General features: G+C 41.4%; 1 protein-coding gene across 1 annotated transcript in view; it reads right to left on the bottom strand.

Annotated features, from left to right (window-relative positions):
* The window catches only part of ATP8A2 (ATPase phospholipid transporting 8A2), a 541,321-nt gene that overhangs the window by 19,902 nt on the left and 500,099 nt on the right, over positions 1-21,320 (bottom strand). Inside the window, exons 34-35 of the mRNA XM_019530163.1 lie at positions 17,327-17,415; positions 8,128-8,232 (exon numbers count right to left, since the gene is read on the bottom strand). Coding sequence (XP_019385708.1) covers positions 8,128-8,232; positions 17,327-17,415 — 194 coding nt within the window. The remainder of the gene's footprint in view (positions 1-8,127; positions 8,233-17,326; positions 17,416-21,320) is intronic.

Here is a 21,320-nt window from a genome sequence, read left to right as displayed (position 1 = left end):
CCGCTGCCACTGCCATGCTTCCTCCAGTGAACAGAGTAAGGCTTTTGCCGTCATCCAGCATCTGGCAGGAAGTGTGTACGGACAGCCTTGTGCCTTCTGCTGGCTGCAGCCCCTCTGGCAGCTGGTGCTTTGTGCTTTGGTGGCACAACTGCCAAGTGGAGCTGTGCCAAGCTGCCAGAAGTTCACGGATGTGTATGTATTCTGGTAGCTGCTCTCTGCCACCAGAAGTCCTTGAGAGGCAAAATGTGTCCTTTTGTTAGTAACATTTACTTTTGCATTGTCTTTTACTCCAAATAATGCCTCAATAGAAATAATGCTTTCTTCCTTCTGGCCCTTGGACCAGCCCAACCTCCAATTTTTTTGTGGTTATAATCAGGATTGTATTTCAAACTTCAGCTACCTTGGGTAATGCCAGGCACTTGCTATAATAAATGTATTTTACTTGCATAGGAAAATGAAGCAAACAGCCCAGCTACTAGGCATGACTGAAAATATTAAGTCTGAGAAAACTGTAGACAACAAACAGTAACAATTAAATATATGTTACATCTTAAGCATTTTTTTATCCTAAAGGGCTTCAAATACTTTAATATACTCTCACACTTCATTATGTATCTGGATGTGTACACTACTATTAACTGCCCTCAAAACAGCTAATGTACTTGACCCAGAGCAAAGGCCGACCAAAGTGCTGCCTCCCACCCCTCTAGAATATGGACACTGGCAAAACTTCAACCTCTGAAAAACAGACAATGAAAAGCGTGACTTACTGCTTTACACTTCGGTATCAGAACTATTTATTTCTTGTCCTTAAGTGCTTCACTTTGCGCTTGCTGGAGTGGGTGTTTAGTGGTAACCTCCATAGATAATGTTGCGGTGCAATTCCAATTATAACATTCTTTTCTTACCCACTCATACTTTTCAGTAGTAGTCACCTTTGAGGCTGAAATTTTCCATGCTTGGTCTCAGCTCAAAGGTGATTTTTTTATTAGAAAGTTTGAACAAAGTCTATTCAGTCTCTTCTAACACTGGTGAAAGTAGACAATGTATTGGGGTGGGGAGTTCAACTCCCCAAATCCTCGTAGCAATCTTTTTTAAAAGCAGAGCAATAGTAAAAATGGCTAAATACTGAAACTTTTTTTGGACATTGTTCCTGGTAAAGACTAAGCCACTTGTTTCCTTTGACAAAACAAACAGCTTTTGATTAAAGTTCTATGAATATTTAGTAATAGTCTACTGGGTATGCAGTATTTTCATTTCTTTTCCCTTTGCTAAAGTTTACCTTTCACCTATTCCTCTTTGCTACTCATGTATACAGGATGCAAATTCTCTTCTCCTCTCCCCTGAGGTGGGGGTGGTAAAGTAGGAACCTAGGCCAGAGAGACTGCTGAAGCCATTAGGCTGTAGGAGTTGTCATGGAGCAGTTCTCCTACTGTGCAGTTAGGAGGGAAGATTCCTTCTCCTTTCCCCTCTGGAGACCCTACAGCCCAGCATAGTTATTATGCCACAATAACTCAGGATTAGGCACAGGGAAGCAAATTCGCCCCTTCAACTGTAGCTGCGATGTCCTCGTTCCCCTCACCTCCCTCCCCGCAAAAAAATTACCTGATGAGAATAATTAGGATGTGAGGCAATACTGTACTGCAGAGGGAAGCAAGTAGAAAAGCTTGCTAGGTTGGCACAAACTGCCAGTTGAAGATTCAGTGTTTGCAAACGCTAGGGCCACTGTTCTGTAATGCTCTTCAACTCGGAACAAACTTGTACCCTGGTTGTAAATGCATTGTGCATGGGGACTAGAAACGCTGGAAATTAACAATATTTATTAAATGAGGAAATAACTGCTGTGACTCTTTACCAATATCTGGAAAAAAACAAGGCAGAGTAAAACAAAATAAGCATTTTCCATGGACTGTAGATAGACATTTGCCATATGGAATCAGAAAGAGTTTTACTCAAAAAAAAATTTAAAAAAAATAAAAAAATTAAAAAAAAAGCTCTGATATAATTTTATGTGCATTTTGCTAGTAAAAACTGTCTAATATCTTTTTACTAGGAAAACTAGGAGGAACAAACCTATAAATATGCCAATCACTTTGTTGTGTATGCTGATGGGGAAGTCTTGCCTTCCCTTCCCAGAAATGGTGCAAAGAACATCTGGAAAATTTGATAAAAACCCCCAAAACCTCAAAAAAGAAAACAAGCTACTCTCTTTTGTAGCCTGATTTTAGGTTTGGCTACATGAGCCGCGCCAGATTCTGATCATGCATGGAGTTATGCATGTTTAGAGGAAAGCCACTGAAGTCACAATGCAAACAAGAATGAGATTTAGTCTACCACATGCAATGCCATTTACCAGATTAGAACATGGAAGACATATATTTTTTAAAATACCCTTCACCTCTTTCAGTGATACCTGCCTATGTGAAATGACTTGCTGACATGGTCTCCCTCACTTACATGGATGTAATTTGAAATGCACCAGATCAGAACAAAGTCCTCTGAAATATGAAGACAACTTGCTTCTCTTGAGTCCTGTAGAAAAGTTCTCCACTGTCCCCAGGATCAGGCCCTTATATTTGCTTAAAGATTTTTAAAAAACCCAACATGTTTTAGTTATTCTATTCCTCCCTCTGAGTTTGAAGGACTTAAAGCATTAGACTACAGCACTCAGGCAGGGGCCCAAGCCAGATTTCCCTTATTCTCCTTTTTCTTCTCTCAAGGGGCCTATTGAAGGAGCAAGCCTTCATGAGTGCCTGTGTCAGCTGTCTGATCACTGATGGGGTCACACAGCTATTGAAATGACTAGATAGGCATCTGTATTCATGGACCAAGTAAAACTGAAGGGAAGATAAATAAGATAGCTTGCTTTAAGGGGGGAAGCTAGTCATGCAGCTCTTTGTACCAGAGCAACAGAGTAAGTTAGACTCAGTGAAAAGCACTTAAATGAAAGGGAATCTCAACCACAACATGGTTCCTTGTTGGGGAGAGACAGTGAGGAGACTGTGAGGATCTGCTCCTCAGACTACATTGAAAAAAAAAAAAGGCTGTTTTTTTTCCTATCCGATGATAAAAATAGCTGACATAGGCTTTAATGCAAATGTAAAGAGAGTTTAAATTATAGGATGCAAAAAAAGCATATAGAAAATCTTACACAAAAGACCATGACATTGTTCCTTTATTGCACAGGTCTATACCCCATTGAGTCAAAAACCTGATTTAGTCTATTCCCATACTATTTTACCAAAAGACTAATGTGGCTTTGTAAAACCGTCTTCAATGATTTGGGAGAAATGCCTTCATTAATTTAAATGATGTGGACATGTCTTAGTTATACCCCAAGCAGGCCCTTCAGTTCCTTGTAAAGTACGGAGAAAATTGTAAAAGCAGCACCACTATTCAGTATAAAATAACAATCTTCTAACTCTGTCCTCAGCTCTCCATTAAAAAAAAACTCTAAAGGGAGTTCTCAGTGGCAATTCTGAGACACAGAAACCCTCTTAAATAGAAAAATCCACCTTCACAAAGCAATGGGCTGTACTGCTTTATTCTCAGCCTATTAGTAGGGCATTGTGGTAATAAACTGACACGGATTTCCAAGGTAATGTTCTCTTTTGTCCTTAATCAGCCTTTACTCAGACTGAACTCCTGCTGACTTCAGTAAGTGGTTAGACTGAATGAAAGCTGAACAAGAAACTTAAATTTTGGCCCTTTATGAGTCATGATTTGGTTATAAACATTTTTACTGCAAAAACTCTCCCCAGTTCTTTTCAGGGTTCCTTAATGCACACAGCTCTGTCCCAAATGCGTTTGTTTTCTTTGTGTAAATCTTGCAAGTTAACATGATCACTCAGTTCCTCTGGTCAGGTGCCTCCACATGTCCATGTTTGCTTTGGCATGTAAACCGTCCATCTCGCCTCCTCAAACTAATGTAAATTTAGTGCTAAATTCTGCCCTTTGTTACAAAAGTGTGCCAGGGGTCCTTTTCTTTTCCCACACCAAAGTTCACTGATATTGCAGCTGGGCTGGATTCCAGCCCAGAACTCTCCTGAGTGCCAGGTTTCAGAGTGGCTAATGAGCCAGTGGACTCACCAATGGTAGCTTGTGAGCATAGCAAAGCACCCAACCCATTGCACGCAAAGGGGTCAAGAATGGGAAGATGTTTTTCCTTGTTCCCATAAATTGTCACCAGTGTCAACAACTCTAATGATAATTGGTGCTTTTCCTTAAATCCCAACTCCTGGAGTCATGTGACTGCAAAATAATTTCAGTTTTCATTAAACACATGTGTATGTCTCTACTCATAATTGAGTAGAAAAGCTGAAATGCGAGTTCCAAAGGTTCAAAATACAGCATACAAAGCAAAAACAAATTTGAAAATGCAGTCAAAAAACACTGCTTTTTTTCCCAAATGCAATTATTTTGATGACACATGATACTCATTAGTTTTGGCTGCTTGGAGCTGGCACCACTGCTATTTCCCCCTTGCACAGACAGAGTACTAGACATACCTATCCCAAGCTGGCCCTACCCTCTGGGACTCACCTGCACTTCACTATACCGGTGAGTAAAGGCAAGACTTGGCCATTGATTTGTATAATAAAAATAAAAAAGCTTTATATCAGACAGGGTTGAAATTCAGCAGAGTTTAATTTAATTTAACTAGTCCTAGCGGAAATTGTTTATTTTTCATTCATCTAAAAATTATAACCATTTTGATCAAGTGCAGTCACTAACAAAAGGGTATTCTGATTTGGGCAGCATGGGTAATTCACATTGGCACTGCCCAGACTTGAGCCCTTAACCACAGAAAGTATGGCCTAGGGCTAGGCCCTAGGGTACCATGGTGCCTGGCTTTTAAGCAACATAACCAATCCAGATGACTACTGAAGACAATTTGTACCCTGCTTTTTAAATCCAGATGTGCTCATTACCTTCTGGGATCTTTGAATCACACTCCTTTAGGCAGGAGAGTTTGTAATATTCAAAATTTGCATCCCATTCTCATGTAAGTGCTCCTATGAACAGTCCTGGATTTTGAAGGCTGTCCCAGAGTCCTGGCTGACTGGTGAAAATTGAATCAGAAGTCCTGGAATCACAAGGGTGTGAGGCATAGTTGGGTGGAGAGGCAGAGCAGCATAGTGCACTAGCCAGGCAAGCGGGCAGGCACCACTGCTGCTGAGCAGAAGCAAAGCTAGCAGACTGGAGCTGTGCCCAGCCCAGCACCAGCAGTGCTGGAGGCAGGAGGAGCCAGGCCCAGCAGATATGGGTTGAGTGGCACCTGCTTCAGCAATGTCTGCCTGCCCACCAGCCTGGCACACCATGCTGCTCTGCCTCCCTGCCAGACTGTGCCTCTGCCTCTCTGCCTTTGCCTTCTGCAGCACAGTTGACTTGGGGTGGAGGGGAGGGACAGTGTCCCAGATTTCCTTAAAGATAATAAGGTCACCCTAGTAATAAAGCTAATTAGCTCTGTAAATCTCTCTCTCTTATCTTTAATGGGGTGTGAAGTATTTTGTGATACTTTTTTTTTGCAAAAGACACTATACAAAAATAGTGTATACCACAAGGGACAAGGAAAGAAGATCCTGCTGACAGCTAGTTTATCTCCCAGCACTGTCTGGACAAAGCAAACACCAAGTGGGCATGTTTTAAGGAACACTTCCAACAAGTGCTAACATTTTACTTAGAGGGAACCAGTAACCCTGTGAAGTTTTAATATAGGTTTACCCTTCTCATTAGAAACAAGTGGACTCTGGTTACTCACTTCCCTTCCTAGGTAGTTTCAAAGTAAATATGAATATCATAGCTATCAGTGGGGGCACCCAGCAGGAGGAAGCAAAGGGAAAAACATCCCAGCACGCCTGATTCTCAGCAGCCCTCACAAGATTAAAATTATATATATAATTCTCTCTCTGTCTCTGAACAGGCAGATCCTCAGCTCCAGAAAATTCCCAGTTTACCCACTTACTGTCCATCTCTAAGGGACAGGCACATGATTTCAAGCAGGTGTGAAAGAGCCAGGAGACAAACAAAAGAGATAAAAGACAGAACAATTCTGAGGAGTGCTCAGGAGGCCACATCATAAGCATGACACGCCAACCTCTCACAGGCTGAGGCACTCCACCATTATCTAGTTCACAGATGGACCACCCAGAAAATCTGGGAGCAATTAGGAGGGAGAAAAAACAAATGCATGGGGGGGAGGGAAGGAGAGATTCCTTACATCATCTCCAAGCAAGCGTTTCGAGAATGAAGTGAATCTATACGAAGGAGGAATGCAGATGAAAGAGTTTGCAGTGAAAATGTAATAAAATAAAGGCAAAGAAAACATGAAGCATACAAAAGAATTATAACATGGCCATTAAATTTACAGAAAACCAGGACAGCGTGTAAACATAAATGAGGAAGCTGATCAAGTTCTAAGAGGCACATACATGCACATGTAAAGGGTTTAGCACACTAAATGCCTCTTCATGACTGCTAATGGTATTTCAATCTGCCTTTCCAACCCAGGGATTCATTATGCAAGAAAAACACATTTCCTTTCCTCCCTCTCAGTGTCAATAATAGGCAGTTAATATTGTCAGTAGAGAATGTAAACATCATGAAGCAACATAAACACAACTGCACATACTGCACAAATATGAGAACCACCATAACAGCCGGGGGGGGGGGGGCAAGGAAGGGAACTTATGCTAACAGTCCCTAGATGAACGTCTGGAAGCCATGCATTCTCAGGTGACTGTTTCATTTAACTGGACCAACAGTCTGGTAAGCCTCTTGATCAGGAGTTCACAGCATTAATGTATGTCTTTACACATATTTTTGCCTGGAGGTAATTTTCGTTAGGTGCCTAATTTTAGACATTCAGGTTTCAGATTTGGCCTGAGTTTATTCTGTAGCACAGATTTTGTCGGTCATATTTGTTGTAAATTACCATAGGTGTAATCTATGTACTTACAAATAAAAGTATACACTTGCAGCACGTAGAAGAAATAGGGCAAATAACACCTCACTTAATTAAAAATGACCCCAAACGTTTGAGGTTCGATCCATTTATTTTGTATTATTTTTATCTGCAATCTAATCCCTGTGAAGCGAGATCTGTGCATATGTTTTAACAAACATGTTCAAATTCACACTAACAACCAAAACTTTTTCAGTTTTAGTCATCACAACAGATTCATTCCTTAGTAACTTGCAACTTAGCAAGCACTATCTGTAGGGAAAATTAAGTTGAAAATTCACTATCCAGCTTGTCTCGGCACCAGCTACAATATGGCAATTAGTTTACCTTAGAGTAGACATCAAAGACTCAAAGGATGACCCTGCCCTATAAGACTGAAATCTTTTTAAAAGGCCCATTCCACTCAGTTTGCTAGTTTATAAGGTTTGCTAAAATCCTGTTTAATGATCATGTAGTTTCTTAGCAGGTCATGTGGTGCCATATTGTTTAAGGAACAGAAGAGTTAGTTATAAAACCTTTTTGAACTCGGGGAGCTTTCCGATTTGCTGAGGCAGAGCCACATTCTAAGAAGGTAAATGAAACTGTCTGATGCTAAAGCCGCCCTATGATTTTCTTCAGCTTCTTTCACACCAGACAAAGGTTCCCACACAACACATATGCTCCTTCACAACGAAGGATTCAATAACAGCAATACGTTCAAGTCCATATGGTGCAGAAGAAGCAGAACGAGAAGCTGAGAAACCTGCACTCGTACCCCTGTCAATTACAGGGGAAAGTGAGAGCATGAGGTGAGCCTAGCTGAGCCAGGTATGTGCACGCCATCTTTTCTCTTTTCCACCCTTCTTTTAAGAGCTGGCGTAACTCTCTTTGCATCCTCGGTCACTTAATTGTCTTCCCCATATGAACATGCAGCTTCAATTTAAAGCAGACCAGCTCAGTGGCCAAGTGGTGAGAAGCCACCAGACAGGAAATTTTGGTTGGACTCTCAAATTTGGCTTAACCCAGGAGAGATGCAGAGGAAAAGATTAATTTAAAAATGAAAAAAAGAAAGAGGATGACGGACAAAACTTAGGGGAAACAGAATTAGGTTTGAATGAAAAAAGAAATGGAGGGAAATAGGGTGGAAGGCATCTGTTCTTTAAATTAGGATGGAATTGTCCCACCTCTTTCCATTACTGTCACGAAGCATAGCTTTTCCCAGCTCTCTGGACTTTGTTTCCAACTCCTGAACCTGTTCCAGCAGCGTTTTATTGTAGGTATGCTTTGCCCTGTATCACAAGGAAAAGATTAAAAACAGTGCATGAAGATTTGTACAGTTGTAAAAAAACAATTATCCACCTCTGATAAAAGAGCCACACACAGAGCCTTTGTTTTGGAAACATTTGGGAAAGAGGGTATTGTGAAAGTGCATGAGCATGACAATTAGTGCAAGTTCATAGTATCTGAGTAATGCTACATGAAAAGTGCAGAAACGAAAGCCTACAAATTTAATATAATTTGCCTGCTCTAATAGAACACACTGTCTGTGTTAAAAACTAACCAACTGGCAGAACTGCTGGACTATGGAGACCTGACACCACTGCCATGGGACTGATCAAGACCCGGTCATTCAAACAAAAGAGCAGGGATTCATTGAATATTCATAGAAGTAAAACATGATTCCATTCTGTCCTTTGAGCCATACATTGCAGTGCCCTGAAAGCCTGATGAGAGTCTCTGATAATCGTTGCTATTTAAACCTTCTCATTTTTCAGTTATAAATATTTTCAGTTTTGCAGGACTTGTAAAGGTGTTTCACTCCCCATCGTTCTTCCAAAAAGACAGTAACAAGCCTGCCTGTATTCTTTTTCCTTAGTTTTGGCAGGCAGAAAGCAATTTATGTACCACAGAGATAACTTAGAATTTATACCAGCAAGGCTTATGTCTCTTGAGTCAAGAGACTTGGGCCTTTCAGGTCTCATTTCCCACACCATTCCCTGATTTCAGAGGTATTGCTCCTGATTTGCACTGGTGTAAGGGAGAGGAGAATCCAGCACTGTATCCCCTGATTCTCAAAGCAATAAAGAAAATCTAGGGGTATATTTCTCAAACAAGCAGTTTTCTAATAGCTTTTTCCTTTGTGCTGCTTAACCGAGGAAAAGGATCCCAGGAGATAATATTGATTTGCATGCGACTGCACAATAAGCTTGGAAGCAAAATGGAGCCAAGTCAACTGAGCCACCAGCATAGACTTAATAGAGAGATAAAGTATTTGCTTCTCTGTTTTAAAATGATATGCTCCAATTCCAGAGATGACAAAGACTTCCTATACAGACAGACATTGTTGAAATTTTTATTCAATAATCTAAAACACAATAGTAATCTGTCTCCATTATGGAGAGGCACCTACTAGAGAACAACTGGTCAGAAATGAAGTGTAGAAGAAGCTGGCAATAAAAGGACATTAGCGTAGTATCCAATGCATACATGTCTTTATACATACTCAAACAGCATTGTTCTCCCCATACCAAATACCCCGCCTCTGTATACTTTAAGATAGACACATACTTGGACAAAAAAAGCAGGGAATGAGGCCTAAGACTCAGGTGGGAACACAGATGCATCTTGACAGGGAATGAAAACAGAGTAGCAAAAACATTCTAAAAAATGTACTGGTTTCAAGTATGTTACATTACCTAAAACTGCACAAAAATGTAGAGTCAAGTTACAACTACTTAGAGTAATGATTAGACTCTGTCTCCTCTTTGAGAACTGAAACTACAGACTTTTTTTTTTTTTTTTTTAGGAGATAAAGCCTGCCTTAAGCTTTGGGCTATTAACTCTTATAATCTTTCCAATTGACTTTGCTTTCACATTCTTCTTAATTTGAACAAATGCATTAACATTGGGGTTGGTAACCTACAGCTTGTGCACTGGATCCGACCCACAGAACCCCTGGATCTGGTCTGTAGATGTGGGGCTTCAACAACATTTGGTGGCAGGGGGTTTGGCTGTGAATGCTCTCTCTATGCTGGCCTGCCTGCTTCTGACTAGGGGGTGGTCACTCCAGCCCGCAGGAAAACAGATTAAAATGCTGAATTTGAACTCATCTCTTACTTTTAAAATAGGCCATATCTAATACTGTAGACGTGAGCATTTTTAAATTTCAGGAAATTTTTAAATTTGAAGTTTGGAAGTTAAATTTAAGTTTGGAACTTTTAAAATCCTCCAGAAACTGCTTTTATATAGAAGGAAACATGGAAAAATACAAGTTATCCTATCTCTCCTAAGACTCCTTGTTCATCTCCAAGCTGCCAAGCAGCATAAGAGATTAAAGAAATGTTTTTCTTTTCCCTTCCACAGTGAACACTGAATCCAAAATATAAACAGAAGAGAATCTTACAACAGATAGTCCAATTAGTGAGATGCTGTTAAGCAGGTAATGCACTGAGCTATTTCCTCATGTGGAAAATATTGTTGCCATAAAGTCTGGGAATAGTAAAGTTATTTTTAAGCAGTCTGAAAAGATAGAATGTGTGTGCATTGCACCACAGCTGAATATCCAGAAACTAATGATAAACAGCATGTAATTTTCATACCACCCAGTAGCTTCTTGAGTTGACACAATGGCTTCACTGAAAGAGAGGCTGTAACTCTGGTAATTAGGGGATGTTTACACTGTGTCCCTGCTGCTGGCAGGGGGTCCCACTCTTGAGCAGGCCCTCCTCTCTTGCTCATATTGCATATACCAAAGCCAGAAATATGGTGGGGAAGTTGCTCTGGGGGCACCTCATGGAACTACCCTCAAGCATGCTAGAGCCAGAGGCCCTGAAAGAAGCCCCTTTCTGGACTTGGTGCACATGAGCTGGGACAGGCTGGTGGTGAGTATTGAGGATAGGTGCCAGAGGCAGTGCCAGGGATGCACATCCAGACATACACTGAGTATCTGTACTAATAGTAACTTGTCCATATGTTTCCCAATGAAGAATGATACATTATGGCACTTTTACTTGCCTAGTGCATGAGCCTACTCCTACTGAATGCAATGGCAAACAGCCAGTGGACTGCAGGGAGAAGGATTAGATACTTTTCATAACACCTTGTTTCAGAATAGCACATACTAACCTTTGAAACACAAGAAGAAAGGTAAAAGTCTCCAGTTGTGCCTTGTATTTTGCAATACATCTGAGATATGAACCTTCCACTAAAATTCTCACAAGCAAACTAAGGAAGTACGGGTTGTATGGATGGACTGTAAGAAGGATAGAAAACTGACTGGATCATTGGGTCAGAGGGTAGCAGTCAATGGTTCCATGTCTTGTTGGCAGCTGATATCAAATGGAGTATCCCAGGCGTGGGTCCTGGGACCAGTTTAGTTCAATATCTTCATCAATGACCTGGAAGATGGGAAGGAGTGCACCCACAACAAGTTCACAGATGACACCAAGCTGGGGGGATACACTGAAGGGTAGGGCTAGGATTCAGAAAGACCTCAACAAATTGGAGGATTGAGCTGAAAGAAATCTCATGAGGTTCAATAAGGACAAGTGCAAAGTCCTGCACTTAGGACAGAACAATGCCATGCATGGTACAGTCTTGGGGCTGATTGGGTGGACAACAACTCTGCAGAAAAGGACCCGGGGGTTACAGTGGACAATATGCTGAATATGAGCCAAAGGTGTGCCCTTGTTGCCAAAGAGGCTAATGGCATACTGGGCTGCAGTAGCAGGAACACTGCAAGCAGATTGAAGGGAATAATGATTCCCCTCTATTCAGCACTAGGAAGGCCACATCTGGAGAGATGTGTCCAGTTTTGGGTCCTCCACTACAGAAAGGATGTTGAGAAATTGGACAAAGTCCAGTGGAGGGAAGAAAAAAGGTTAGGGGGCCAGGACACATGGCTTATAGGGAGAGGTGGCATGAACTGGGCTTATTTAGTCTGGAGAAGAGAAGACCGAAAGGGGGATTTAATAGCAGCCTTCAACTACCTGAAGGTAGTTCCAAAGAGGATGGAGCTGGACTGTTCTCAGTGGCGGCAAATGACAGAACAAGGAGCAATGGTCTCAATTTGCAGCAAGGGCAGCTTAGATTAGGTATTAGGAAAAGCTCTCTCACAAGGAGGGTAGTAAAACACTGGAGCAGGTTACCTAGAGAGGTGGTAGAATCTCCTTCCTTGGAGGCCCCGCACATCCAGCTAAACAACGCCCTGGGTGGGGTGATCTAGTTGGGGCTGGTCCTGCTTTGAGCAGGAGGTTGGACTAGATGACCTCCTTGAGGTCCCTTCCAACCCTAATTTTCTATGATTCTAAATATAAAATTGTCCATGTAATCTTATTGGTTAGCTCAGGGCTGGGCAAAATACAGCCAGTGGGCCAGATCTGGCCCACCAACTGACTGGATCTGGCTCTTGGGCAGGCGCCCACCAATTGATTGCATCTGACCCACAGCTGCTCCCGTGGCACTCTCCATGGGGCCAAGCCCCACCCACTTCTGCCCAGGGCATCCTGTGCTGTATTCCCACCCACTCCTGACCCTAGCCAGTGCACACAGCTTCCTGGCTGATCTGTTCCTAGTGCAGCTGCAGCTGCCCAGGTACTGTTTGGCTCCCCTTCCTCTAGCAGCTCCTTCTCTTCCTGCCCCTGCTACATTGCTCTGGGCAGCAGATAGCGTGAGAAAGTGACAGTGGCTATGGGGATGCATGCTGGGCACCACATATCCAGCCAGGCAGAGGGGCAGGGGGAAAGATGCAGCCAGGTAGCTTCTGCCCTAGTATGAGGGGCTCCAGCTCCCAGCCATCTTCCACCCACTCTGCCTGCCTGGCATGATGAGCAGGCCCCTGTGGGCAGCCAAATGTGCAGAAGGTGGCTGAGAGCTGAAGCCCCATGTATTAGGGCAGGAGCTGTCCATCTGCAGCTTCCCCCCACACCTGGTGCCTGGCATGTGTCCCCATGGCTGCTGCCCTTCCTCACCCTACCAGTGCTGCAGGAGCAGGAAGAGGAGCCACTGGAGGTGGGTGGAGCTGAGCAGAGCCTGGGTGGCTGCAGCCACACCAGAAGCAGCTCCATGGGAAGCTGTGCGTGCTGGCTGGAGTTGCTGAAAGGCGCAGGTAGGAGCACAAAGCAGAACAAAAATTATTTTTTGAAATAAAATTAAAATATGTTATAGTAGATGTTTGATTTTTAGAATATGATTGATTGTTTTATTTATAATTTGTCAGAATGATATCTTCTGAAAGACTGTGTGCGTGTGGCCCTTGAAAGCTCACCAAAACTCAGTAAGTGGCCTGCCAGCCGAAATAACAGCCCACGCCTGAGTTAGCTGGAAGTGGCTCTGCTATAGAATGACATGTCCTTTCTCTTGTACCCTGGCATGATAAAAGCACCAAACAGAAAAGCAGCTAGGCTTCAGCAGCTTCTTTCAGACCCACAACCATGTGTAGCTGGTGTTGTGGAGTCTACAAGGTCTCTTGTATACCAGTGGCACCTGGAAGGAGCACATTGTGTGCTCCAGAGATTTCATCTGTGTCCAGTGGCTTCATAGCACAGGGAGGAGCTTTTTTATGCTTTCTGCACATCACCAACCTCTGAAGAACAGGTAGGCACAATGTGGTCTTTAAGGTCCTTTCTGCAATGCAAGGTTTTGTTAGATATTAAGGAAAAGTTCCAAAGTCACTGAGTGACAGGCATTGTGAGAGCAGTATCAACCCTTTGGTTCCTTGGCTCCAATTCACTAAAACAAATTACTCTGATGACTGCTACGTACACTCATTGGCCAGATCCTGCAATGCTTGCTACTGTTAAGTAGCAGTTACTTCAGTAATGGATTTGTAAAGGTGGCTGAATCAGGACCTTTATAAGTAAGAAATAAAAATCCTGCATATTTTCCCTGAAATCAGGGAATTGGAACCAGAGTTAACAATGTGGTTTTGCAGCCAAATGCTTAATAATAAGCTTCCCCCTCTTTCTGAAAAGAAATAAAAAATTTCCACATTTCCTTGATTCAGTAAAAATGTTGCAGGCATAGAGCTCCAGGGAACATGGGAGATAAGAGGCATGTTGACAAGCGGAGCCTATGTAACAAAGGAAATATAAAACTAGTTCAAACCTGCCAACATTACAAATTTCTATAATGGACACTACGTCCCTGTTTAGATATAAAATGATTTGCACAGGACTGGAAATACACTTTTTCTGGTCCCCTTCAGTGCTCTACCAGATGCAACCTCTACTCTTTGTTTACTCTGTTCTGGCAGTGTTCTGTACTGAAATTAGGCACATGTCTTTTGGGTCACGTGAATGCCCTTTTTGTGGACATATGGTTCATGTCCAAAAAGAATTGAAAGGGATAAATTCCATGACCAGGAAAAGCCAGAGCTTCTGGAATTTTATGGCTGACAACAGATTCTGCTGAATTACAAACAGTGACATGTAGCCACTGCAGCAGAAACGTGCTGTCTAGTCTCTCTGCTTTCCAGGGGCCTCAGGTTGTAGCTCAAGTTTTGTATGGCAAGTTTTTCTGGAAAGGAAACAGACTTGTACTCCCTCCATATGGCAGTGCTGATAGCTGTGTCATTTCATTTATCCTGGTTAAAATATTAATGGTGTTAATTTTACAGTGACAGGTAAAAAAAAGTTATGTCTGAGAGAACACATTTTCTGCTTTGCATTGATCTGAGCCTCCTGTTTATAATCTATTGGCAAAATATCCAGAGAATCAATTGAAATGTGTGTCGATTGAGATTCTCAACATATACTCTTGGACTGAAACAGTAAAAAGATTCTGTGCTGAAAGTTCTGTAAAGAAGGAAACTTCTTCAAGCTGAGTCAGTAATAAAGTTTTTAATGACTCATAGGAAGAAGTTACACATGACACTTAGCCCATGCTAAATCTGTGGAACGTTACACAGTGTTAAAGTCAGAATGTGCTCTGAGCTGCTGGAGGACTGCAGATTGCTCATTTATCACTATACAGAAGAGTGAAGTTACCTTAACACAAGCTAGAAAGTATGGTCCAGATTTAACCCTTGTCTGAAATGGTGTAATTTTCAGATGCTCAGAGGGCACTTTATATAAGTTAACAAGGTTTAATGTCTGGGCGCTTGCATTTTAAGCATCCTTAGTATGGTCACGGTGTATTCTATAGATAACTTCACTCATACTTTTTGATGATTTGCTCTAGTTATATCAGGTCTCTCCTACTGGTGTCTAGCTATTCTTGCTGAGAACTAAAAAAAGAAGGCAATTTGAGGACACAAGTATGGCCTGCACTGAACATCCAGACAAGTTTTTTAAAAATCAGGTGTCCAATGACAGACACCTAAATACATATGTACACCCTGCTCCTGCAAACAGCTCCACATGTACTTAATTTTAATCATGAGAACAATTCAGTTTACCTTAAAATGGATAAAATGAAGTGATACTTAATTACATAGAGGACAATGATCTTAGGTTTACAAAATAAGTGAACAGATTTGCAAAGGTGACAATCATGTCTTTTAAGCTTGAACCCATGTTCAGCCTCAAATTTCTAGACCTGTTTTATCATTTTCAACAACGCGGTGGTCACAGAACTACATCTGACTACTCAGTCTCCAGTGGAAATGGTAAGTGATACTGGCTGTGTGAGGTAACACAGCTCATGAAAATTAATCAAAGGAAGGGAAGGGAATTTCTTTTTAAAAAATCATCATTGATTTTTGGTAGGCAAATACAACATTTTAAATTCTAATATACTACTGGCTCATGGAAAAACAAACTTACAGCACCTCTATATGTAGACTGATTTATCCTTTTAGGCTGACATCTGAGACAGACAGGTGCTCTGGGGAGATTTTCTTGCTTCCTACTGTATTTAATTTATCCTTCCATACTTTCTGCTTTTCTCCCTTAAGGAGAGTTTTTGCTGGCTGGCAAAGAGCTTGACCCAGGGGTTAGAGATTACAGATTATGAGGCTTTCACCTTATGGCTTCATGACAAATCACGTATTAACCTTTCTATCCTCCCACTTCACTCCAGCAAGGATCTGCAACATCAGCCCCATGGCTGGAATGCCCCTGGGCCTTTCCTGTAAAAGGTCACGAAACATGGCAGTACCTTTAGTCTGCAAGATCAGAGCGATAGTTTCTTTACTGCTCTTCTTCATGCAGAGTGGGACTGCTAAAACAGGGCTCAAAATTCCAATCTCTGTTCAGTCCATGAGAATAATTTAATTTAGGCTAGATGTCAAGAAAAATATTCCAGACAGTAAGATCTATTGGAAGGCTGTAATAGCCTTCCAAGGGATAGGATGAAATTCATATCGTCCGAGACGTTTCAAAGTAGACTGGAAAAAAAGCCCAACAATACTTGTAAAAATAAATAATTTTGCTTTGCAAAGAATATAGGTGAAACCAGCCTCTTTTTTAATCACAATGTTCTTTGATTCCATTACTTTTCTCAGTATTTTCAACTCCAGGCATTAAAAGAGGGTTACCCAGATCTGCACTTCATCACTGATCTTTCTTGGATTAGGAATGGAGTTATGAGGACCTTCATCTAAATGTTAAGGTACAAGACTACTTTGTACAAAGTATATGCAGGAAGCTTCACTGTGGAGGGACAGCCCTGAGGGGAACTGTCAAGCAATCTAGTGTTGAGCAAGAGAACTTAAAATGAAATGGCTGGACAGAATAAAATATAGTTATCCAGGAGAAGACTGTTCCTTTGTCTACAAACTAAAGTACTATTACTTTCTAACTCATGCATATATAGTCACACTCCAAAAAGTCTGGGCTTCTTTGGTTGTAAGAATAAAACATAAATCTTTGTAACAAGAATAGCATTGCCCCTAGTGAAGTATATGTCCTTCAGATTTCTGGAAACATTTTGGCCAGGTACAGACATTATACTTTTAAATGCTATAAGTGATCAGAAAGCAGTCTGCACCTGAATGGAATAGCATGGTGCACAAAACCGGTCTATACTCGTAACAGAGCAGAAGATTGGTGCAGGCTGGATTAAAAATGGTGGAACCAGGTCTTGCTGGTGGACCTGGCAAAGGGCAAAAGTGTGTTCTGTTCACTACCAATCTAAACTATGTGGCTTACAGAAAACTGCATAACAGAGATTGATTTTGCCTCAGGCTTTTTGAATGTCTGTACCTAGCCTCCATGAATGTCACTGTTATGAATCCTTTCATCTTGACTGTGATATTATAGCTGATGAACAACTCACACAACTTTAAGACAGGCACTATAAATACTTCTAAAGGAAGTCACTCAAACTGATTGTTCAGTTGAAGTGTTACTAAACGATGGACTGAAAGATACTGAACTGAAGGAAACAGAGGTGAAGGAGCATTTCTACAGCAAATACAATTATTTCTGTAGTCTTTAAACTTACGCTCTCCAGGCCACATCTTTAAGAAGGCACGCAGTGGGCACCAGCAATAAACCAAACCAGAAATATCCACATCTGAACACCATTCCTGCCTAGGAAGAAACAAAAATAAGCGAGACATGAAATCACCTTCATATCACAGTGAGTAGGTGGTTGCCTGAAAACAACAGGTGGAGCAAGGGATAACATCATTACACAGACATATACGATCTGATCTAAAGTCTACTGAAGAAAATGGAAGGAATCTCATTGAGTTTTGGATTGGATCTAAAGCAAACGAAGAGCCAACCTAAACCACTTTAGGTTGATATCATTATTTCAAGGTGCTCTAGAAATATATATGTTATAGCTAGATCCTCAGCTGATGTAAGCTTCTGAGTCTACATAGCCACACACAGAGATCCACACATGCTGAGCTGTGTGATAAACAAATTTAGCATGCACATTTGACCGTCCTTCTTGCCCTTTGCCTATTATTCCTCCAGGACTCATTCTAACATTCCAGACCTCTGAGCAGTTTTAAACAGCTGTCAAAAAAAATAATAATCCATCTGGTTCAGAAATCCTTCAGCCTTTGTCCATTTGGATATGAAATTTTATCTCCAAATTACCCTTCCCTGAGACCCAAGATGGGCAAGATCCTGCCTTTAGGATAAATTTTTCCACATAGAAAAATGTCATAGCTTTACATTCTAACATTATGTATCCTTACAGGGCTAGAAACAAATTCTTTATGCAGAGGTTCCCAAACTTTTTCTTCCCCCTTCCAGATTTTTAAGTTGCCCATGTACCCCTACCAGCATATGTTTTGTATTTTAACCCCTTATATGCCAATTATTATCATTATGAAAATTAAATCTGCCATTACACAATTTCTCTCACATACCCCGCCCCAGAGAAGTCTTGCATACCCCCAGGGGTACATGTACCCCATTTTGGGAAACTTTGCTTTATAGTATTGAAGAGGTAAGAGTCCCAGAATCCCAAAGAGCTCAAACATGTTTCTAGCTTTTGAAGGGTGCTTGGTAAAATTACTGAAATTAAGGACAGCATTATTTATAAAACAGATATTTTAGGTCATTAGACTTTTTTGTGGCTCCCTTTGGAGTTCTGTATGTTTAGGGATAATGGTAACAAGAGACCATGAATTCAAAAGTGGACAGATACCAAAGAAACAACAACAAACCCTGCAAGACAGGAAAAGAAAATCCCCTTAAAAAATCTTCAGTATATTGATCAATTCATTTTTCTGTGAATGTGCCTTCAATAAAAGAGGGCTAAGGTGTTGCAGTTTAGTTTTTAGGGTAAATGTGCACCTATGGGAAGTTATCACAAAGCCACTGATAAACAGTAATTGCCCTTCTCCCTATTTTACCTCACAGTAAATAGCCTACCTGTTCAAACCATATGAATGTGACATACATGTGGGATGCAGTACAAGAGTTTGATTAATACTTCTTTGGGATGAACCACATAACTCATCTGCTCTGCTGCCAGTCACAGATAATAATCTTGCTACACATTAATTCTCATAAACCTTCCATGTCACATTGTATTCCATTTAAAATACACAGATCCTTACTTATGCATAATCATTTCTTACGGTCTGGAAAGCACCTATCCGAGAAGAATGTATATACACAGGTGCGCCAAAATTAACAGTTTGACTGACCAGTTTAACACGGGTATATTTGTTTTAACAGTGCAACACCACCAATCATCAAGCAAGGAAAGAAAAATATCAAGTTTTATTGAAAATTCAAGGGATTTAGGTAGAAGTAGAGGATGAATTTAACTCTGTATGGAATGTGAAAAGAAAATACATTTTGGGATTTTGGACTTACAATAGTGATTATAATTATACCCAGTGGTCAGGATCTCATTCTTTACATGTTAAAAAGTCAGCTCTCACACCATGTCAAAGCACTGGCTCAATACTAATTCTTTCTCCTTCTTTTGTATGACATTTCAGGATTACAACATCCATAGATTAATATCTAAATTTGATAGCCATTTGACTGCACAGATTGAATTTAGATTGCCATTAAATGATCTAACTGCGCAATTGGTCATGTGTTGTATCCTCTAAAAAAAACAACACACCACAACTGCAACCCAGACTCCCTTTGATTCTCCATTTATGGAGTAGGTGTCCGCATTTTTCATGAAGTGTCAAATGTGATTCAGGGAGGACCAAATCTTTCTTGGTAGGTTAAATCCTGGCTGGGGGACTGTAGGTTTGCTAATGATGCATTTCTGTGGCAGGCTGGTATTTGCCCAGACTTCCCTCCACTGTTCTTCAATGCTCTTACTTTGAAATTATCATAGAGCTTTTTGGCATATTTCTAGAAGGGTTTTCTAGATTTGAGGCTGTGAATTGTGGCGTAGTGATTGGGAGGTTTGGGTTACTGATGGCCTTATGGTATTCCTTCATGTATGTGGCATCACGGAGGAGCTGTGGGGGAGCAGCGTTCGCTAGGACTGGAAGCCATGACAACAGCGTACTTTTTTAGCATTCCTGATATAAGCCGCATAACTGCATTTAACTGTGTATCAACAATCTTTGCGTGCATGCTTTTGTTCCAGATTGGGGAGCAATATTCTGCTGCAGAAAAAACAAGTGCTATAGTGGCCGTTTGAAGCACGGTTGCATTTGATCCCCATGTCGTTCTGGCACAAAGTTAACTTGTGCTTTTGTTATTTAGCAACATTCCATAGATGTTCATGAAAGGTGAGGCTCCGATCAAGAGTTATGCCAAGGTATTTTGGGAACTTTTCATGCTCATAATACTAATTCTGAGGGAAAACTTGCCCATTTTAACTGCCAGTGCATCTTCCTTCAGCACCATCACAATGCAACCATATTTAGCAACTATTTGCCCCTTAGTACTGGTAGTAAAAGAGAACTGCTAAATTTGTTTATCTGCTGTTGGATATTCTATTCTTCACACCAGAGTGACAGAGACATGGAAAATATTTTATTGAAACTGAGACTGAGATGTACTTTAGGCCAAAGCATTTATGGATGTTTTGCCATCCACTACAACAGGGAGTAAATAAATCCCACCAGAGAATTAATTACAGGTTATCTGTTATTTTTCATACTTGCTTTCAGATTAGAAACCTCAGGTGACATGACTGAAGATTGAAAGAAGGTCAGTTTGGTGCCTATCTTCCAGAAAGGGAGGAAAGTAGATCCAGGGAAACAAGCCTATCAGCCTGACCTCTATCCCCGGGAAGATCTTGGAAAAAATGTTCAAAGAGACCATTCTAGACGAACTGGCTGATGGCAACATCCTGAGGGACAGCCAGCACAGGTTTGTTGAGGGTAGGTCTTGCCTGACCAATCTCATCTCCTTCTATGACCAGGTGACATATCACCTGGACAAGGGAGAAGAGATTGACATCATATATCTTGATCTTAAAAAAGCCACTTATCTGGTGTCCCATGATCTCCTCATGGAAAAATTGGCCAACTGCAGCCTTGGCTACATCAGAGTCCAATGGCTGGGGAATTGGCTTTAAGGTCAGACCCAGAGAGAGTGGTAATCGACGGAAGTGAATCATCATGGTGCGCCATGGTCAGTGGGGTCCCCCAAGGCTCCATCCTAGGGCCTATACTCTTTAATATTTTTATTAATGATTTAGACATTGGTGTTAGAAGCAGACTGGCCAAGTTTGCCGATGACACCAAACTTTTGGGGTAAAGTGTCCACACCTGAGGATAGGCTGGTGATCCAAACAGACCTCGACAGGCTCAGAAAATGGGAAGACGAAAACCTGATGGCATTCAACACCAAAAAATGCAAGGTACTCCACCTTGGGGAAAAAAACCTGCAGCATGCTTATAGGCTTGGCAGTGCTACACTTGCACGGCCAAAAGGGACTTGGGAGTCATGACTGACCACAAGATGAATATGAGGCACCAATGTGATGTCGCAGCTGGTAAAGCGAGCAATAATCTGGCTTGCATCTGTAGATGCATCTCAAGCAAATC

Source organism: Crocodylus porosus, unplaced genomic scaffold, assembly GCF_001723895.1.
Source record: "Crocodylus porosus isolate Cpor-Errol unplaced genomic scaffold, CroPor_comp1, whole genome shotgun sequence".
NCBI lineage: Eukaryota > Metazoa > Chordata > Crocodylia > Crocodylidae > Crocodylus > Crocodylus porosus.
Note: the sequence above shows the minus strand (reverse complement) of the source record. Positions and strands in the feature narration are given on the sequence as shown.